Below are 19,135 nucleotides of genomic sequence, written 5' to 3'. Positions count from 1 at the left end.
CTGCTCTCTCATGATGTTTAATGACTACTGAGGTCACTGATGTGGAGTACCTGGCAGTAGGCGGCAGCACAATGCTCTTTACATGTAACACGTATGTTTTTGGTGGTGTCTAGATACTTTTGATCACATAGTGTAAATTTCGATTGCTGGTTGTTGATGGCAATCCAGATTGCTCGAAAGGAGCAAAGTATTTCTGAACTAAGGACATGTAGACAGGCTATTGGAAAACTGAGGTTGTTCAGGCTGTCTTGAGAAAGATTTCCATCAAAACTCCTGACAGTTTCTATGAGTTCAAAGTTATTCCTTTTGGACTTAATAATGCAGCAGCCACATTTGAATATATAATGGACAACCTTCTTCATTACCCTATATGGACAACATATTTGTGCTGTCTGGATGATACTGTCATTTTTGGAAGACAATTGAAGAACATCCAAGCCACCTGAGAACTGTGGTAAAGTGTATATTGAGATGAGAGAACAGAGAGCCTGTCCGAATCTTTGTAGCTTGAAGCTAGTCTCTGAAGTTTTTGTGCCATTACAATGATTTTATCTTTCATTTTTATTTTGTGAACATAAATAATTTAATGTGAGTGAGTGGTGTGAACACTCAGCATCACATGTGGATTATGTTCAGTAGTTAGAAAGATTGTTAAGACTGTTGAGTACTTCCCTTCGGGGGACAAGTTTTGCTACCGATGATAGAGAAAGTTGTTGCAGAAAATAAGATCTGTGGGTCTTAACTTTGGCCCATCTATTTATCTTTCTGTAGTTTTAACCTTTGTTTGTTTTGTTTTAATTATGTATTACTCTTACCTGAAAAGGTAATTTATTATCTCAAAATTGTTGCTTTTATGCAGTATTGTGAGTACTTCCTTCACTACTTGTCTGAAATACCCCCTCTACTACTCTGATTACAGGAGCCAGTTCTTGTAACAAGACTACCGGATAGGCCTCAACCTTCAAATGAAGACAGTAGTGCTGTAAGTAATGCAATTGCCAATTCAGTAGTTCAGAAACTGTTAACTAATTGTTATTTCTACATCTGCATTACATATACAATCTCCACATGCCACTGATGTGGCACTTTCCAACACAAAGTGAAAAGGGGTATCCTGAACATACATCCACAATACCGTCCTTTCTGACAAGGTTGTTCACAGGATAATGGTGACCCTTACACTGGATTTCTTCAGCAGCTTTTGCTGCTGGTTTTTGATACATAATTTAAGCAGTGGCTTGTATCAGACGTAAGACCCAGGAAATTTTCTGCGGTATTCATAGACGTCAATCCTAGACCATGGTGATCATTTATATGAATATCAAGAATAGAAGTTAATTCAGTATCAGTCGCTGTGACACTTTCTTCTAACATTTAAAAGGTTAACTGTTTATTTTGCTTCAAGCTCTATGGCATGTGGTGTTGTGTAGAGGTTAGGAGCACTGGTTTGCATGCTCTGAGTTGTCAATTCAAATTGATCGCCGATAGTTAATCCTCATTTATTATTTATCATTTCTGGAAGGTTCTTGAAATTTCTTATGTTTGTAATGTTTGCATGTTGTGGAATATTTGGTGTTTCTATGAAAGAGTTCACTTCTGTTCTCTCTGTACATTGGAGTATACAATAAAAATGCTGTCAGTGCTAAGAAGATGCAACTTTTGAATTTGGGCAGTGTGAAATTGTTTGGTGGAGATGTTGATTACTTCAAAATATGTGCATCACCAGAATGTAACCAGTACATTATTCCCATGGTCTATATATTCAGGAAACCAATTAATTCAAAAAGGACAGGAAGTCAGGCAGCCAACAATGTTTTCTGGATTTCTGGTCAGGGCATGACTAAGTCTGCAAATACAACATGTAGGATGACACGATGAGCTTGGCAAATGTGTACTTTTATTTGAGTTCTCAGTCCACCAGAGTCCCAAGAAGAATGAAGAGGAGTGTGATAGTTGGGATAAAGGCCGTGCCAAACCAAAGAAAACAGTTGGTGACAATTACCAGCAACTCTACGTAGTGGGAGAACAATTGCAAAGCAGGTGGCACTGGCATGCAGAAAGGACAGTGTTACAGAATATTATGGCCCTATGCCACATTGTAAATCTGAATATAAAAGAAGCTGACAAAACCTCACACTTTGCAGAAGGTGTGCTGTTCGTGCGGTAAAGGATGTGATAACAACAGAAGAGTTTATGAAGTGGTGTTAGAGAAATGAGGGAATGCAGAGAAAAGAGTCAGACGAATGAGTTATGTCTTGACTCGCAAATGTGGTAACTGTTGCATCTGTGGAAGACCCCATGATCTTGCCTCTCACATATACTCGGTAGTGAGAGAGTGGATTCAGCATTTTATGACAGCCAGAACTGTGAAACTAAGTACACAAGAGGGAGCAGCCATGTACCCTGACCCCATGTGAGGCCGATGTAGAGTATTTTAAAGCAGAAGTTTATCAATTTTTAGCACCAATCTGTGCCACCAGTCAAACATGTCAGTAAAAATTCACTTGGCCAACTTAAACTTAAGCCATAACCATCACATGACAACCCAACACCTGCCCAAAGCAAGTACAACCATCTCCTAAAGATGTATTCAACATCTATTACACCACCAGCTATCAACCATCACAACAGTTCTATTCATGTCATTAAGCTGTAGGTGATTATAGTGAACAGTGGGACAAATCCCATTATCATATCTTGGCTGAGATTGTTCCCCAACATTCCATAGCCACTCCCCATTGTCGTAGAGTGGAACCACCCACTCACCTAGTCCCTGAATTCAGGAAAACTAATTGAAACGAGCATCTGTGGAGGGGAATCCACCATAAGAGAGAACCCTCCATGTGTGACAGTCATTAAGATGTCAGGAAATGTGATGGAAGTCATCATTGACAGCCAACCTGTCTAGGAGCTAGGCAACTCAGAGGTTTGTTTCTCTGTAATGTTGAATGCTTCTCATTGCCAGCTAAAGAAGTTGTATTTTGTGATATGATTACAATTGTGTTTATACTTGTAAATGGGAAATATGCTCAGCCAAGAGAAACATGATTTGCAAGAATAACTATCACTATCGGAACACAGTCCTTCACATTTGTTGTGTCAACAGAATGTAGTCATAATATCATTCTTGGATGGTACTTCTTGCAGGCATGACGAAGCCATTCCAGCAAGTACATAATAAACATTGCTGTGGATGTGTGTTGTTGAAGCATTTTTATCCCACAATGATCAACAACAAGAGTTCCAGTCACCAGGCTAGATACTCACTTTTACTGTGAAGCTTTAGCCAATTGCAAAAAGGTACTCAGGCCCATAAAAGGAATCTACATGATAGTGATGATCATAAGTACTGCAGGTGTTCAATGAGAACTTAGTCTCACTAACTGTGATAAGCTGTCACAACTCATCCATAACAAGAGCAGCCAAAGCTGTCCCAGGTGGGTAGCCGAGTGCCATTGATGAAAAGAGTCATGCTGTTCTACGACTCTGGACAATGCAGGGGAGGAAGCTACTGTCGAATTACCTATGGGATCTGGCCTGAGGAAAGAACCGTGTCAGCAAGTGATAATAGTTTTGTGTTAGTTTTCGAGTGCTTTCAATTCCGGAGTGGAAAACAGACAGACATTATGTGCTAATGGTAAAACACCATTTTAAGACTGGGACTCGTCCTTCACTTAGCCAGCAGTCATATAGTGTATCGCCAGTTGAATGACAGATAACGCAGCTGGAGTGGAGAAGTTACTGCAACTTTTTATCACTAAACCTTCAGAGAGTCCTTGGTTCTCTCCCATGTGAATAGTGAAAAATACACATGGCACGTGGTGTTTCTGGATTGTGTACTAACCATTTAACTATATCAAGAAGAAATACAGCTGTCCATTCCAGCCATTGATGACAGCCTAGATTGCTGAAAAGTAGCAAAGTTTTTCTTAACTATCACATATAGACAGGCTATTGGGAATCTGAGGCTGTCAAGGCTGATTGGAGAAAGATTGCCCTCATAATTCCGGATGGTCTGTATGAGTTCAGAGTTGTGTATTTTGGTCTGTATAATCCTCTAGCCACAATTGAACATATGATGGACAACTTGTTTCAACACCTTATATGTACAATATGATTTTGCTCTCTGGAAGACATTTCAAGAACATGTGAGCCACCTGAGAACTGTGGTGAAGTATGTTCATACTGAACGTCTTCCCCTGAATCTGTTAAAATGTTGAGGCATTTAGTTAATGGCATTGAAGTCCATCCTGATCCACAGAAAATAAATGCAAGCACAGATTTTCCAACTTCTCGACATGACTGTAGCGGGAGAAGTTCCTTCAGGATGTGCTGACCCTACCAGTGATTCAGAAAGGACTTCTGCAACAAGGGATGTCCATTGCGTGAACTGCTGTAGGGAGATGCAGAATTTTCCTAGAATGAGGTGCAAGAAGATCTTTTCGTGTCCTTAAGGAGGCATGAACGTCACCTTCAGTCATAGCTTTTTCTGACAGGAATATCCAGAACTTCACACCAACACTAGCATTGATGGGTTAGGTAAATTTCTAGTACCTGATTAGAAAGGTGCCGAATGGGTGACAGCTTATGCTTCCAGAGTATTCTCCTCCAAGTCAGAGATGAACTAATCTCAAACCAAAGGACTGCCCTGAATTTGTTGCTGCCATGAACAAGGGCATCTTTATTTAGTAACCAGCCAAATCCGGCAGCACACAGTCTGCACATCATTCTTATAAATTTGGTTACCCATATGGTAAAGAGTGTTATGTCTGCACTGGCTTCAAATATGAAGTGTAATTATTAGCAGCCTTTGTTTGTACAGCCAAGAGAATGCTTCAGGCCAGAAATCTTGAGAGTTTATTTAGAAAATTGATGTGATGTGTAAAATAAAAAGTTATATGAGAATTTTCAGGTACCAAGTTTAGAGTTAAATAATAAAATATTAAGGCAGCATGGCAAATAAAAGAAAGAGTTCTTAAAAATGAATTTTACATAATTCGGTAGAAAGTACTAAGAACAAATTTCAGAGATATCTTCATTATTTATGTCTTTGCCTTTTTGTAAGTGTGTTTGTGCTGTGTTTCTGATGAAGATGTTATTGATGGGATATTAAATACAGGCCTTCTTTCCTTCAATTGCCTGTAGCCAATTTTTAAATATACTAGGCAATGACATTGTGAAACACCTTAGTGTACTGTGAATATAGTTTGAACTTGTAAATTTGCACATTACGCTCATATATTGAGATGAAAGAAGGGCGAACCTTTAGGTATCCGAGTGGCTTTAAGTTTTTCTCTGAAGTTATTGTGCCATTACAGTGATTTTATCTTTTATTTTTCTGTCATGAACTTAAGCAATTTATGTGAAAGAGTGGTGTGAACATCTCACCACCATATGTGGATTATTTCAGTAGTTAGAAAAATTGTTAAGGCTGTTGAGTACTTCTCTTCGGGGGACATAATTCTTGCTACCGATGCTAGAGAAAGTTGTTGCAGAAAGTAACACTCATAGGTTTTAACTATTTGGCCAGGCTATTTATCTCTCTATATTTTTTAACATTATTTGTTTTGTTTTAATTAAGTATAACACTTACCTGAAAAGGCAATTGCTCTGATTACAGGAGCCAGTTCTTGAGACAAGATTACCGGATAGCCCTCAACCTTCAAAGGAAGACAGTAGTGCTGTAAGTATTGCAATTGTCGAATCGGTAGTTCAGATACTGTTAACTGATAGTTATTTCTTCATCTGAATTACATGCTTGAATACATATCTATGTATGTACATACTCCACATGTCACTGATGTGGCACTTTCCGACAAAAAATGCAAATGGATATCTTGAAACTCCATCCGCTGTACTGTCCTTTCTTATAACGCTTTTGACAGAATGATGGTGACCCCTACACTGGAGCTCTTCAGGTGCCATTGCTGTAGATTTTAATTCATAATTTAAGCAGTGGCTTGAATCAAACGTAAGACCCAGGTCATTTTCAGCAGTAGTCATGGGTGCCACCCCTAGTCGATGGTGATCATTATTTGAATATCAAGAATAGAAGTTAATTCATTATTTGTCACTGTGACACATGGTTCTAACTTTTAAAATATTAACTCATTATTTTGCTTCAAGCAACAGCATGGAATGTTGTGCGGAGGTTAGTGGCACTGACTTACATACTCTGGGTTGTGTGTTCAGACTGACCACCAATAGGTAATGCTTATTTATTATTTATCATTTCTGGAAGGTACTTGACATTTCTTAAGTTTGTAATGATTGGAATATTTGAAGTTTCTATCGGAGAGGTCAGTTCTGTTCTCTCTGTACATTGGCGTCCACAATAAAAATTATTTTAGTGTTACGTGTTGTTTGTCACTGACGATGAAATTTTTTGATAAGGACTTGATTGTGGTTATGATGTGGCATTGTTTGGTGGAGATGTTGAGTACCTCAAAACATGTATATTACTGGAATATAAGCAGTACATAATTCCCACGTCTGTATATTCAGGAAACCAATGGATTCCAAAAAACCTGGAAGTTGGGCATCCATCAATGTTTCCTGGAACTTTCGGTCTGTGCCTGACAAATTGTTTGAAGGGGCTCACCAAGTTAGGAAGTACTACATGTGGGATTACACAATAAGTTGGACAAATGTGTACTTTTACTTGAGTGATCAGCCCACCAGTTTTCTGAGAACTGTGGTGTCACCGCCAGACACCACACTTGCTAGGTGGTAGCTTAAATTGGCCGCGGTCCATTTAGTACATGTCGGACCCGCGTGTCGCCACTGTGTGATCACAGACCGAGCGCCACCACAAGGCAGGTCTCGAGATACGATATAGCACTCGCCCCAGTTGTACGATGACTTTGCTAGCGACTACACTGACGAAGCCTTTCTCTCATTTGCTGAGAGACTGTTAGAATAGCCTTCAGCTAAGTCCATGGCTACGACCTAGCAAGGCGCCGTTAGCCTTACATAGTTGCATAGTTATCGTATGAAATGTCTCATCATGAATGCTGTATTCACATCAAAGAATAAAAGATTAGTATTCGAGGAGCTGCATACTTTTCTTATGAGAATTCACTACTTATCCTGTTCCAGAATTCACGCCCGTCTGCATTAGATTTCGGCCTCCTCTATCTACAAGGTGTTGGCACATTTGCCAACACATCAAGAACAATGAAGAGAAGCTTGATAGCTGGGATAAGTTCCATGCTGAATTGAAGAAAACATTTGGTGAAAATCACTAGCAGATTTGCCTAGTGGAAGTTTGACCGTAATGCCAATTGTTAAATCAGAATACAAGAGAGCTTACCAAACACATACTTTATGAAATGTGTTCAGCTCTTGAGGTAAAGGATGTAACAACAGCAGAAAAATTCATGAAGTGGCGCCAGAGAATTGAGGGAAGAGAAGAGAAAAGAGTCAGAGGAATGAGAGATGATTTGACTCCCGAATGTGGTACCCGTTGTAGTTGTGGAAGACCACTACGATCTTGCCTGTCTTATATGACAGGTAGTGCAAGAAGAGATTAAACATATCATGATAGCCAGAATGTCAGACTAAGAACACAAGAGGTAATGGCCATGTACACTGACCACATGCCAGCAAGTGGTAGATGATGTAAAATGTGACAGACCTGTCCTCAAATTTAGGTGATAATGAGTTGAATGAGGCATGTGTTTTACGATTTTGTGTTTTGTCTTCACTCTACCTCAGCTCTTAGGTCACCGCTTTCAGTATGTTAGAGACTGTCTGGCTCCTCCCATTACTCGTTTTATAATCCACCGATCTTCTTTTCTCGACTTGCCTCTTAGTGGCTGCCCATATCAGATGTCATTGTTAGTAATGGACTGCCTTGCCTCACTTGCTCCATTGCCCCATTCAGAGGAGTCCTGTGTGTTGATGTAAACAAGAGGACAAGGGAGAAGCTCCTTTGGTCTCACATAGTCAGCATATGGGTGCTGATGACAGCATCGTTGAACCGCTCCAAATCCACACACACACACACACACACACACACACACACACACACACACACAAACTCACCCACGCACGCACGCGCACACACACACACACACACACACACACACACACACACACACACACACACACACACAGTGTGTTAAAGAATAAGTTTCTCAGTCTTCAGCACCAGTCTCGCCACCAGTGAAATTTGTCAGCATGAATTGATTTGGTCAACTTGAACTAATACTATAGCCATCACATGACAACCCAGCACCTGACCAAAGCAGGTTCAACCGTTACTCCTGCCAAGGATAATGCACCGCTGAGAAACAGACATTTGGAGAGCAGGAGAAACAAGGCAGTTTGTATCCACTGTAGTCCACCTGGACACAGTGTATACTGTTGCAGGGGAAGAAGGCAAGTGTTTGGCAATTGTTACACCACCAGATGTCAACCATCACAACATTTCTCTTCATGCCAGCAAGCTGTAAATGATTACAGTCAACTATGGAATGAACGCCATTGTCATACCCTGTGTGAAGTTGTTCTCCAAAATGGTGTTGCCATGTCCTATCTTTGTCAGAGGTACCAGCCAGTCTCCTAGCCACTGAATTTGAAAAACTAAGTGAATCAACCATCTATGGAGGTGAATCCACCACAGATAAAGATCCTCCATGGATGACAGTCAGTATGATATCACAAAATCTCATTGACATCTTCATCGACGACCAGCCTCTCTATGAGCTAGCCAATTCAGAGGTTTGTTTCTGTGTATTGTTGATTGCACTGTGGATCATCCTTCAATTAGCCAGCAATCATATAAATTGTTGCCAGATGAATGATGAATAACACAGGTGGAATGGAGAAAGTGGTACAAAAGTGTCATCATTAAACGCTCAGTGTGTCCTTGGTTCTCTGCTATGGTTGCTATGGTCATAGTGAGAAACACACATGGCATATGACATTTGTGCATTGACTACTGAGAACTGAACTGTATTAACAAGAAATACACACTGTGTGATCAGAAGTATCTGAACACCTGGCTGAAAATGAGTCACAAGTTTCTGGCACACTTCATCAATAATGCTGGAATTTAATATGGTGTTGGTCCACTCCTAGCCTTCATGACAGCTTCCACCCTAGGCATATGTTCAGTCATGTGCCGGAAGGTTTCGTGGGAAATGGCAACCAATTCTTCAAAGTGTGCTGCATTGAGGACAGGTATTAATGTTGCTTGGTGAGTCCTGGCACAAAGTCGGTGTCCCGAAACATCCCAAAGGTGTTCTATAGGATTCAGGTCAGGACTTTGTGCAGGCCGGTACATTACAGGTATGTTATTGTCTTGTAACCACTGTGCCACAGGTTGTGCATTATGAATAGGCACTCAGTCGTGTTGCAAGATGCAATCTCCATCACCGAATTGCTCTTCAACAGAGGGAATGCAGAAGGTGCTTTAAAACATCAATGTAGGCCTGTGCCGTGATAGTGCCATGAAAAACAACAAGGGATGCAAGTCCCCTGCACATTGTGTACCGTAATTTGTCACTCCACTCAATAATATTTCACTATTCAATCATCAAATGTTTATGCTCCTTACACCAAGCGAGGAGTTGTCTGGCATTTACGGATATTATGTGTGGCTTATGACCAGGCGCACAACCACAAAATCGAAGTTTTCTCACCTCCCGCCTAAGTGTCATAGTACTCGACTCTCTTCAACTGTCTGCGATCCCTGTCAGTCAACAGATGAGTTCGGCCTCTACATTTTTGTGCTGTACATGTTCCTACATGTTTCCACTTCACTATCACATCGGAAACAGTGGACCTAGGGATGTTTAGGAGTGTGGAAATCTCGAGTACAGACGTATGACACAAGTGACACCCAATCACCCTACCACGTTTGAAGTCCGTGAGTTCCATGGAGTGCCCCATTCTGCTCCGTCACAATGTCTAATTACTACTGAGGTTGCTGATATGGAATATCTGGCAGTAGGTGGCAGGACAATGCACTTAATATGAAACACGTATGTTTTTGGTGGTGTCTAGATACTTTTGATCACATAGTGTATTTCTCCATTGCCAGTTGTTGATGACCATCCAGATTGCTCAAAAGGAGCAAAGTATTTCTGAGTTAACGACATATAGACAGGCTATTGGAAAACTGAGGTTGATCAGGTTGACATGAGAAAGATTTCCATCAAAACTCCTGACAGTTTTTATCAGTTCAAAATTATGCCTTTTGGACAATATAATGCACCAACCACATTTGAATATATAATGGACATCATTCTTCAACACCTTATTTGGGCAACATATTTGTGCTGTCTGGATGATACTGTCATTTTTGGAAGACATTTGAAGAACATCCGAGCCACCTGAGAACTGTGCTAAAGTGTATACACACTGAAAGCCTCCCCGAATCTGAAAGACTTCCTATCGTTCGCCTGAAAAAAAGGAAAAGAAAAAAAAATTTGTCCACTTAGTTAATGGCAATGGAGTCATCATGATCCAAAGAAAATAAAAGCAGGCACAAGTTTTTCCACCTTCTTGGCACAACTGTGATGTGAGAAGTTCCTTCAGGATGTGCTTACCCTACCCACCCATGTCCATTGCAAGAACTGCTGCAGGGAGATGACAAATTTTTCTAGAGTGTGGTGCAAGAAAATCTTGACTTGTCCTTAAGGAAGCATGAACTTCACCTACCATCATAGCTTTTATAGTACATGTTGAGGAAGGTGCCGAATAGGTGATAGCTTATGCTTCCAGAGAATTCTCCTCCAAGTCTGAGATGACTACTCTCAAACCAAAAGAGTGCCCAGGAATTGTGGGGGTCATGAACAAGAGTATCTTTATTTATTTGCAAATTAGTCATGCCAGTAATGAACCAAGATTCTCTTTTCTAGATGATGAGCATAATGAATCAGTCAGATTGACTGGTTGTTTGTATGCTGAGGCTTCAGGAGTATGGTGTCATAGTGGTGTACAAAACCACATACAAACACAAGGATGCTGTGTGCCTTTCAAAGATTTTTTTAAAGTGGTGATCAGATGTCAGACTGGTTTAATGGAGCATGCTATAAATTCGTTTCCTGTGGCGATCTCTTCATCTCAGAATAGCACTTGCACCTTAGAGCCTTAGTTATTTTTTAAATGCTTCTCAATCTCTATCTTCCGCTGCTGCTTTTACCTTCTGCAGCTCCCTCTAGTACCATGAAAGTTATCGCTTAATCTCATAACTCATGTCCTATTGTCCTACATATTCTTCTTGTTAGTGTTCTCCATACATTACATTCTTCAACTGTTCTGTTGAGAACCTCCTGATTTTTAACCTTATTAGCCCACCAAATTTTTTACATTCTTCTGTAAAACCACATTTCAGACACTCCGATTATCTTCTGTTCTGGCTTTTACACAGTCCGTGAGACACTATCGTACATAGCTGTGCTCCGAATGTGCATTCTCAGAAATTTCTTTCTCAAATTTAGGGCAGTGTGTGATACTAGTATACATCTTTTGGCCAGGAATACCCTCTTTGTCTGTCCCGGTCTGCTTGTTAGGTCCTCCTTGCTTTGCCCATCATGTGTCATTTTCCTTCTGAGGTATGAGAACTCCTTAACATAGTGATTATCAGTTTTGCATTGTATTCTCTTATCTGCAGCTTCTCATTACTTTGGTCTTTGTTTGGTTTACTCTCACTCCATAGTCAGTACTCATTGGACTGTTTAGTCTATTCAACAGATCCTGTAATTCATCAGCAAATCTTATCACTGACATTATGTCACCTTGTTCTCTCCCCCCCCACCCCCCACCCCCCACCCCCCCACCCTTCTTGTCTCTGTTTATTTGATGTATATACTGATCAGTAGATGTGAAACATTATGTCTCAATCTTACACTCGTTTTAATCTGAGCACTGCTTTCTTTGTTTCCAGTTTTATTGTTCCCTCTTGGTTCTTACACAGATTGTGTATTACCCATCTTTTCCTATAACTTGCTCCTAGTTTAAATGAAAATGGTTAGTTGTGGTGGATGGATAAATTGATTTCACAATTGTCTATTTTTCTCAGAATTTGGAACATCTTACACCATTTTACAGTGTCTTAACACTTTTTCTTTGTTGGCAGATCCAATGAATGTGCTTTGATTTTTCTTTGATATTGCTTTGATTGTCAAGCATGTCAGGGCTGCCCCCATTTTACCTTTCCCTTTCCTAAAGCTGAACTGATTGTCATGTAATAGATCCTCAGTTATCTTTTCCATTCTTCTGTATATTACTCTTGTTACTCTGATTGTCCAATAGATCCCACACAAATCTGCCCTTGGTGTCTTGGGAAATGGATATGTGTAGGTGATAATTTTCCCAAAAGGCTGATGGTATGCAACCAGGATCATAGACTCTACACACCAGGATGATAAGCAATTTTGTTGCCACTTCACCCAATGATTTTAGAAATTCTGATGGAATGTTATCTTTCCCTTCTGATTTATTTGATCTCAAGTCTTCCTAAGGTCTTCTAATTCTAACACTAATACTGGATCCCTTATCTCTTCCATATTGACTTCAATTTCTTGTTCTGTCATGTCATCACATAACTCCTCCCCCTCATAGAGCATTCTGTGTTCTCTTTCCACGTATGTCCTCTCTCCTCTGTATTCAACAGTGGAATTCCCAATGCACTCTTAATGTTGCCACCCTGCCTTTTAATTTCAGTGGAGCTTGTTTTGACTTTTATATATGCTGTGACAGTCCTTATGATGATCATTTCTTTATGGATTTCTCCATATTTTTTGTGCAGCCATTTTGCGTTTGCTTCCTGGCACTTCCTATTTCTCTCATTCCTGAGTGATTCCAGAGCTCTGCAGCATACAACGTGGTGAAGCAGTTAACATCACTTGCTGGCATCTGGTGGATTGCGAGGCTGAACCTGACCACCAGCAATTACTTGAATTTACTATTTATTAATTCTAGTTCCCAAAATTTCTTATGTTTGCATATTCTGAAATTTTCAACAGTTTTGTAAATAGCAGCATTTCTGATCAATGATTTTTATTTCTATCCTATCCGTACATGGGTGTCCGTAATAAACTTGCTTACAGTGCAAAGTGATGTTCTTCATTGACAATGCTGCAAACATATTTCAACTTAATTGTGGTTACGAATTGACAATGTGCCACTGCTGAATTTATTAATGTATGGCAATGAGGGGAATAAAGGAAAAGCCTAGAAGAACATGCCTCATTTAAAAGTCTGGAAGTCAGTAGAAAAAGTTCAAATGATGTTGGTTTGTTGTGGTGGATTTCTGGGTGGTTGTAATTAAGGACATATAGAAAACAAGTAATGAATAAACTGCAGAAAGAAACAAATTATAATTCCCACATGAGAAAATAACATTCATTAATTGCGTACCATATTTACATTTCAGGTTAGAAACACTGCTCACTGTGGACAACCATCTGCATCCACAGACAGCCTGGAACTGCGCTAGAGATACTGTTCCACAGCTTATAGAAAAGTGTATTGTTTGCCAATGAGGTGTATGAATTATATTTCCTCAGCCACATTTGGTTGTTTCAACCATCATCAACTGGAGGAGAACATGATTAAATGTGTTGGTTTAGAAAAGCGTATTTCTCATAGAAGACACTTTCAAACACCAACTGTAGCATTGGCAAATTTAAAATGCATCATAATCAGATTTTGACACACTTGTAAAAAACTTATATAAATTAAACATGCACTCCTGACTATTTACTATCAGGATGACATATGTACTTCCTATAATTTTTTGTAAGAGTTTGTCAGACTTGTATTGTGTTGCATTTTCTGTTTTGCTAATGCTACATATGGTATGTGAAAGTGTCTTCTATGAGAAATCTGTGTTTCTAAACCAGCAGATGTTATAATTTTTTCATCCAATTGATGATGGTTGAAAGAACTGAAATGGGTGGAGTAAATAAAATTATACAGCATATTTTCCAAATAAACATGCTTCTATAAAATAACTTTCTGCTCTAGCCAGTTACCAACATAAATTGATTTTCCAATTGTCTACAGCACTTTTCAAATGGTAGACCATGGAATGTTCAGCTGTCATGACACAGGTTGTGCACTGCTTGAAGACTGCACAATTCATCCAGCATTCTCAGTGATTTCAACACTAACTTTTTGCACGATTTGTGGTGCAATTGTCCATCAGCTTCTCCCAGGAGTAACTCCCAAATCAGCAGTTAATTCTAGCTTTTGATTCATATTCTTGAACCCCAGTGTGGAAAGTGAACATCTCCGTATTCCTTCAATGGATCAATATTCATGAACAGCAGCAGCAGTATTGCCAGTGTTTTGGTAGAATGGCTTTTGAGAAAGACCTGCTGACATTGTGCAGACCCATATTGACCTTTTGCAACTGTAATGGACACTGATGCTGATGTTTCAACCCTATTGACATTCCAGTACCAGTGCCTAACAGCAAGTTATGACACCAACACTACTAACCGTGCAAATCCTGCAGCACACAGTCTGCACATCATTCTCATAAAGTTGGTCACCCATACGGTAAACAGTGTTATGCCTACATTGGCTTCAAATCTAAAGTGTAATTATTAGCAGCCTTTGTTTGTGCAGCCAAGAGAATGCTTCAGGAAGGAAATCTTGAGAATTATTTAAAGAATTAAAATGATGTGTAAGATAAAAATTGTTGTGAGAATTTTTTGTTACCATGTTCAGAGTTAAATAATAGAATATTAAGGCAGCATGGCAAATAAAAGAAAGAGTTCTTAAAAATGAATTTTACATAATTCGGTAGAAAGTACTAAGAACAAATTTCAGAGATATCTTCATTATTTATGTCTTTGCCTTTGTGTAAGTGTGTTTGTGCTGTGTTTCTGATGAAGATGTTATTGATAGGATATTAAATACAGGCCTTCCTTCCTTCAATTGCCTGTAGCCAATTTTTAAATATACTAGGCAATGACATTGTGAAACACCTTAGTGTACTGTGAATATAGTTTATACTTGTAAATTTGCACATTACGCTCATATATTGAGATGAAAGAAGGGTGAACCTTTAGGTATCCGAGTGGCTTTGAAGTTTTTCTCTGAAGTTATTGTGCCATTACAATGATTTTATCTTTTGTTTTTCTGTCATGAACATAAGCAATTTATGTGAAAGATTGGTGTGAACATCTCACCACCATATGTGGATTATTTCAGTAGTTAGAAAAATTGTTAAGGCTGTCAAGTACTTCTCTTCGGGGGACATAATTCTTGCTACCAATGCTAGAGAAAGTTGTTGCAGAAAGTAACACTCGTAGGTTTTAACTATTTGGCCAGGCTATTTATCTCTCTATATTTTTTAACATTATTTGTTTTGTTTTAATTATGTATAACACTTACCTGAAAATGCTATTGCTCTGATTACAGGAGCCAGTTCTTGAGACAAGATTACCGGATAGCCCTCAACCTTCAAAGGAAGACAGTAGTGCTGTAAGTATTGCAATTGTCGAATCAGTAGTTCAGATACTGTTAACTGATAGTTATTTCTCCATCTGCATTACATGCTTGAATACACATCTACGTATGTACATATTCCACATGTCACTGATGTGGCACTTTCCGACGCAAAATGCAAATGGATATCTTGAAACTCCATCCGCTGTACTGTCCTTTCTTATAACGCTTTTGACAGAATGATGGTGACCCCTACACTGGAGCTCTTCAGGTGCCATTGCTGTAGATTTTAATTCATAATTTAAGCAGTGGCTTGAATCAAACGTAAGACCCAGGTCATTTTCTGCACTATTCATGGGTGCCACCCCTATCCGATGGTGATCATTTATTTGAATATCAAGAGTAGAAGTTAATTCAGTATTTGTCTATGTGACACTTTCTTCTAACTTTTGAAATATTAACTCATTATTTTGCTTCAAGCTATACAGCATGGAATGTTGTGGAGAAGTTAGTGGCACTGGCTTGTGTACTCTGGGTTTTATGTTCAGACTGACCACCAATAGTTAATGCTTATTTTATTATTTATCATTTCTGGAAGGTACTTGAAATTTCTTAAGTTTGTAATGTTTGCATATTGTGGAGTATTTGAAGTTTCTATTGAAAAGTTCAGTTCTATTCTCTCTGTACAATGGTGTCTACAATAAAAATTATTTGAGTGCTAGATGTTGTATGTCACTGACGATGAAACATTTTGATTTGGACTTGATTGTGGTTATGATGTGGCACTGTTTGGTGGAGATGTTGAGGACTTCAAAACATGTATATTACTGGAATACAAGCAGTACATAATTCCCACATTCTGTATATTCAGGAAACCAATGGATTCGAAAAGAGTTTGAAATTGGGAATCTGTCAATGTTTCCCGGGAGTTCTGGTCAGTGCCTGACAAAATGGTTGAAGGAGCTCACCAAGTTAGCAAATACAACATGTGGGATGACACGATAAGCTAGGCAAATGTGTACTTTTACTTGAGTTCTCAGCCCACCAGTGTTGTGAGAAAAACGAAGAGAAGCTTGATAGCTGGGATAAATTCCATGCTGAACTGAAGAAAACTTTTGGTGACAATGACTTGCAGATTTGCCTAGTGGAAGTTTGCCCTAATGCCTCTTCTTAAATCGAAATACAAGACAGCTTACGAAACACATACTTTATGAAATGTGTTCAACTTTGTGTTTGTGCTGTGCTGTGTGTTTGTGCTGTGTTTCTGATGATGTTATTGATCGAATATTAAATACAGGACTTCCTTCCTTCAATTGCCTGTAGCCAATGTTTATGTATACTAGGCAATGACATTGTGAAACACCTTAGTGTACTTAGGTATCCTAGAGGCTTGAAGTTTGTCTCTGATGTTATTTTGCCATTACAGTGATTTTATCTTTTATTTTTCTGTCATGAACATAAGCAATTTATGTGAAAGAGTGATGTGAACATCTCACCATCATATGTGGATTATGTTCAGTAGTTAGAGAGATTGTTAAGACTGTAGAGTACCTCCCTTCAGGGTACATAATTCGTGCTACCGATGGTTGAGAAAGTTGTTGCAGAAAATAACACTCGTAGGTTTTAAGTATTTGACCAGGCTATTTGTCTTTGTATAATTTTAACATTTTTTGTTTTGTTTTAATTATGTATAACACTTACCTGAAAAGGTAATTGCTCTGATTACAGGAGTCAGTTCTTGAGACAAGAGTAACAGATAGCCCTCAAACTTCAAAGGAAGACAGTAGTGCTGTAAGTATTGCAATTGCCAAATCAGTATTTCAGAAACTGTTGACTGATAGTTATTTCTACATCTGCATTATGTGCTTGCATACATATACGAATGTACATACTCCACACATCACTGATGTGCCACTTTCCGACACAAAGTGGCAAATGGGTATCTTGAAACTCAATCCACTGTACCATCCTTTCTTATGAGGATTTTGACAGAATGATGGTGACCCTTACACTGGATCTCTTCAGGTGCCTTTGCTGTAGATTTTCATTCATAATTTAAGCAGTGACTTGAATCAAACGTAAGACCCAGGACATTTTCAGCAGTAGTCATGGGTGCCACCCCTAGTCGATGGTGATCATTTATTTGAATATCAAGAATAGAAGCTAATTCAGTATTTGTCACTGTGACACATGGTTCTAACTTTTAAAATATTAACTCATTATTTTGCTTCAAGCTATACAGCATGGAATGTTGTGCGGAGGTTAGTGGCACTGCCTTACATACTCTAGGTTTTGTGTTCAGACTGACCACCAATAGATAATGCTTATTTATTATATATCATTTCTGGAAGGTACTTGACATTTATTAAGTTTGTAGTGTTTGCGTATTGTGGAATATTTGATGTTTCTATCGAAGAGTTCAGTTCTATTCTCTCTGTACATTGGTGTCTACAATAAAAATTATTTTAGTGTTAGGTGTAGTATTTCACTGACAATGAAACTATTTGATTTGGACTTGATTGTGGTTATGATATGGCATTGTTTGGTGGAGATATTGAGTACTTCAAAACATGTACATTACTGGAATATAAGCAGTACATAATTCCCATGGTCTGTATATTCAGGAAACCAATGGATTCCAAAAGAGCTAGAAGTCGGGTATCCATCAATGTTTCCTGGAACTTCTGGTCAGTGCCTGACAAATTGTTTGAAGGGGTTAACCAAGTTAGCAAATACAACATGTGGGATGACATGATGAGCTTGGCAAATGTGTACTTTTACTTGAGTTCTCAGACCACCAGTGTCATGGGAAAAAACGAAGAGAAGCTTGATAGCTGGGATAAATTTCATGCTGAACTGAAGAAAACGTGGTGAAAATCACTAGCAGATTTGCCTAGTGGAAGTTTGACCCTAATGCCACTTCTTAAAGCGGAATACAAGAGAACTTATAAAACCCATACTTTATGAAATATGTTCAGCTCTTGTGGTAAAGGATGTCACAACAGCAGAAAAATTCATGAAGTGGCGCCAGAGAATTGAGGGAAGAGAAGAGAAAAGAGTCAGAGGAATGAGATCTGATTTGACTCCCAAATGTTGTACCCGTTGTAGTTGTGGAAGACCACTATGATCTTGCCTGTCTTATATGACAGGTAGTGCAATATGAGATTAAACATATCATGATAGCCAGAATGTCAGACTAAGAACACAAGAGGTAATGGCCATGTACACTGACCACATGCCAGCAAGTGGTAGATTATGTAAAATGTGACAGACCTGTCCTCAAATTTAGGTGATACGAGTTGAATGTGTCACGTGTTTTATGATTTTGTGTTTTGCCTTCACATCTACATCAGCTCTTAGGTCATCATTTTCAGTATGTTAGACAGGGTGTATACGACCCGGGACAACCGGGAGATCCGGGAAAAACCCGGGAATTTTGTCATCCGGGAGAAAACCGGAAAAAATCCCGGGATATTTTCAGAATTCTGGGAATTTTTCATTGTTTTAGTTTTCAGTTAATTTTTTGTAATTTTGACTGGTAAGAACCGATACTCTAACAAAGGATATTACTGTATCCCATTACTGCAGAATAATACTTCAACAACAAAATGTAAACGAGAGAAAAAAACGAAAATAACTTAAATTGCAAAGGAAATGTGCACATATACAACGACGACACACAGTGTTTATGCAAGCGTCTGCCAATTGAAAATGTGTCAAAGAC

General features: G+C 39.0%; 1 protein-coding gene across 1 annotated transcript in view; it reads left to right on the top strand.

Moving 5' to 3' along the window:
• LOC126470462 (microtubule-associated protein futsch-like) overlaps positions 1 to 19,135 on the top strand; it is a 525,429-nt gene that overhangs the window by 405,410 nt on the left and 100,884 nt on the right. The window contains exons 33-36 of the mRNA XM_050098320.1: positions 920 to 982; positions 5,621 to 5,683; positions 15,385 to 15,447; positions 17,140 to 17,202. Coding sequence (XP_049954277.1) covers positions 920 to 982; positions 5,621 to 5,683; positions 15,385 to 15,447; positions 17,140 to 17,202 — 252 coding nt within the window. The remainder of the gene's footprint in view (positions 1 to 919; positions 983 to 5,620; positions 5,684 to 15,384; positions 15,448 to 17,139; positions 17,203 to 19,135) is intronic.

This window comes from Schistocerca serialis, chromosome 3, assembly GCF_023864345.2.
Source record: "Schistocerca serialis cubense isolate TAMUIC-IGC-003099 chromosome 3, iqSchSeri2.2, whole genome shotgun sequence".
Classification (NCBI taxonomy): domain Eukaryota; kingdom Metazoa; phylum Arthropoda; class Insecta; order Orthoptera; family Acrididae; genus Schistocerca; species Schistocerca serialis.
This window is presented reverse-complemented; position numbering and strand designations above follow the sequence as displayed.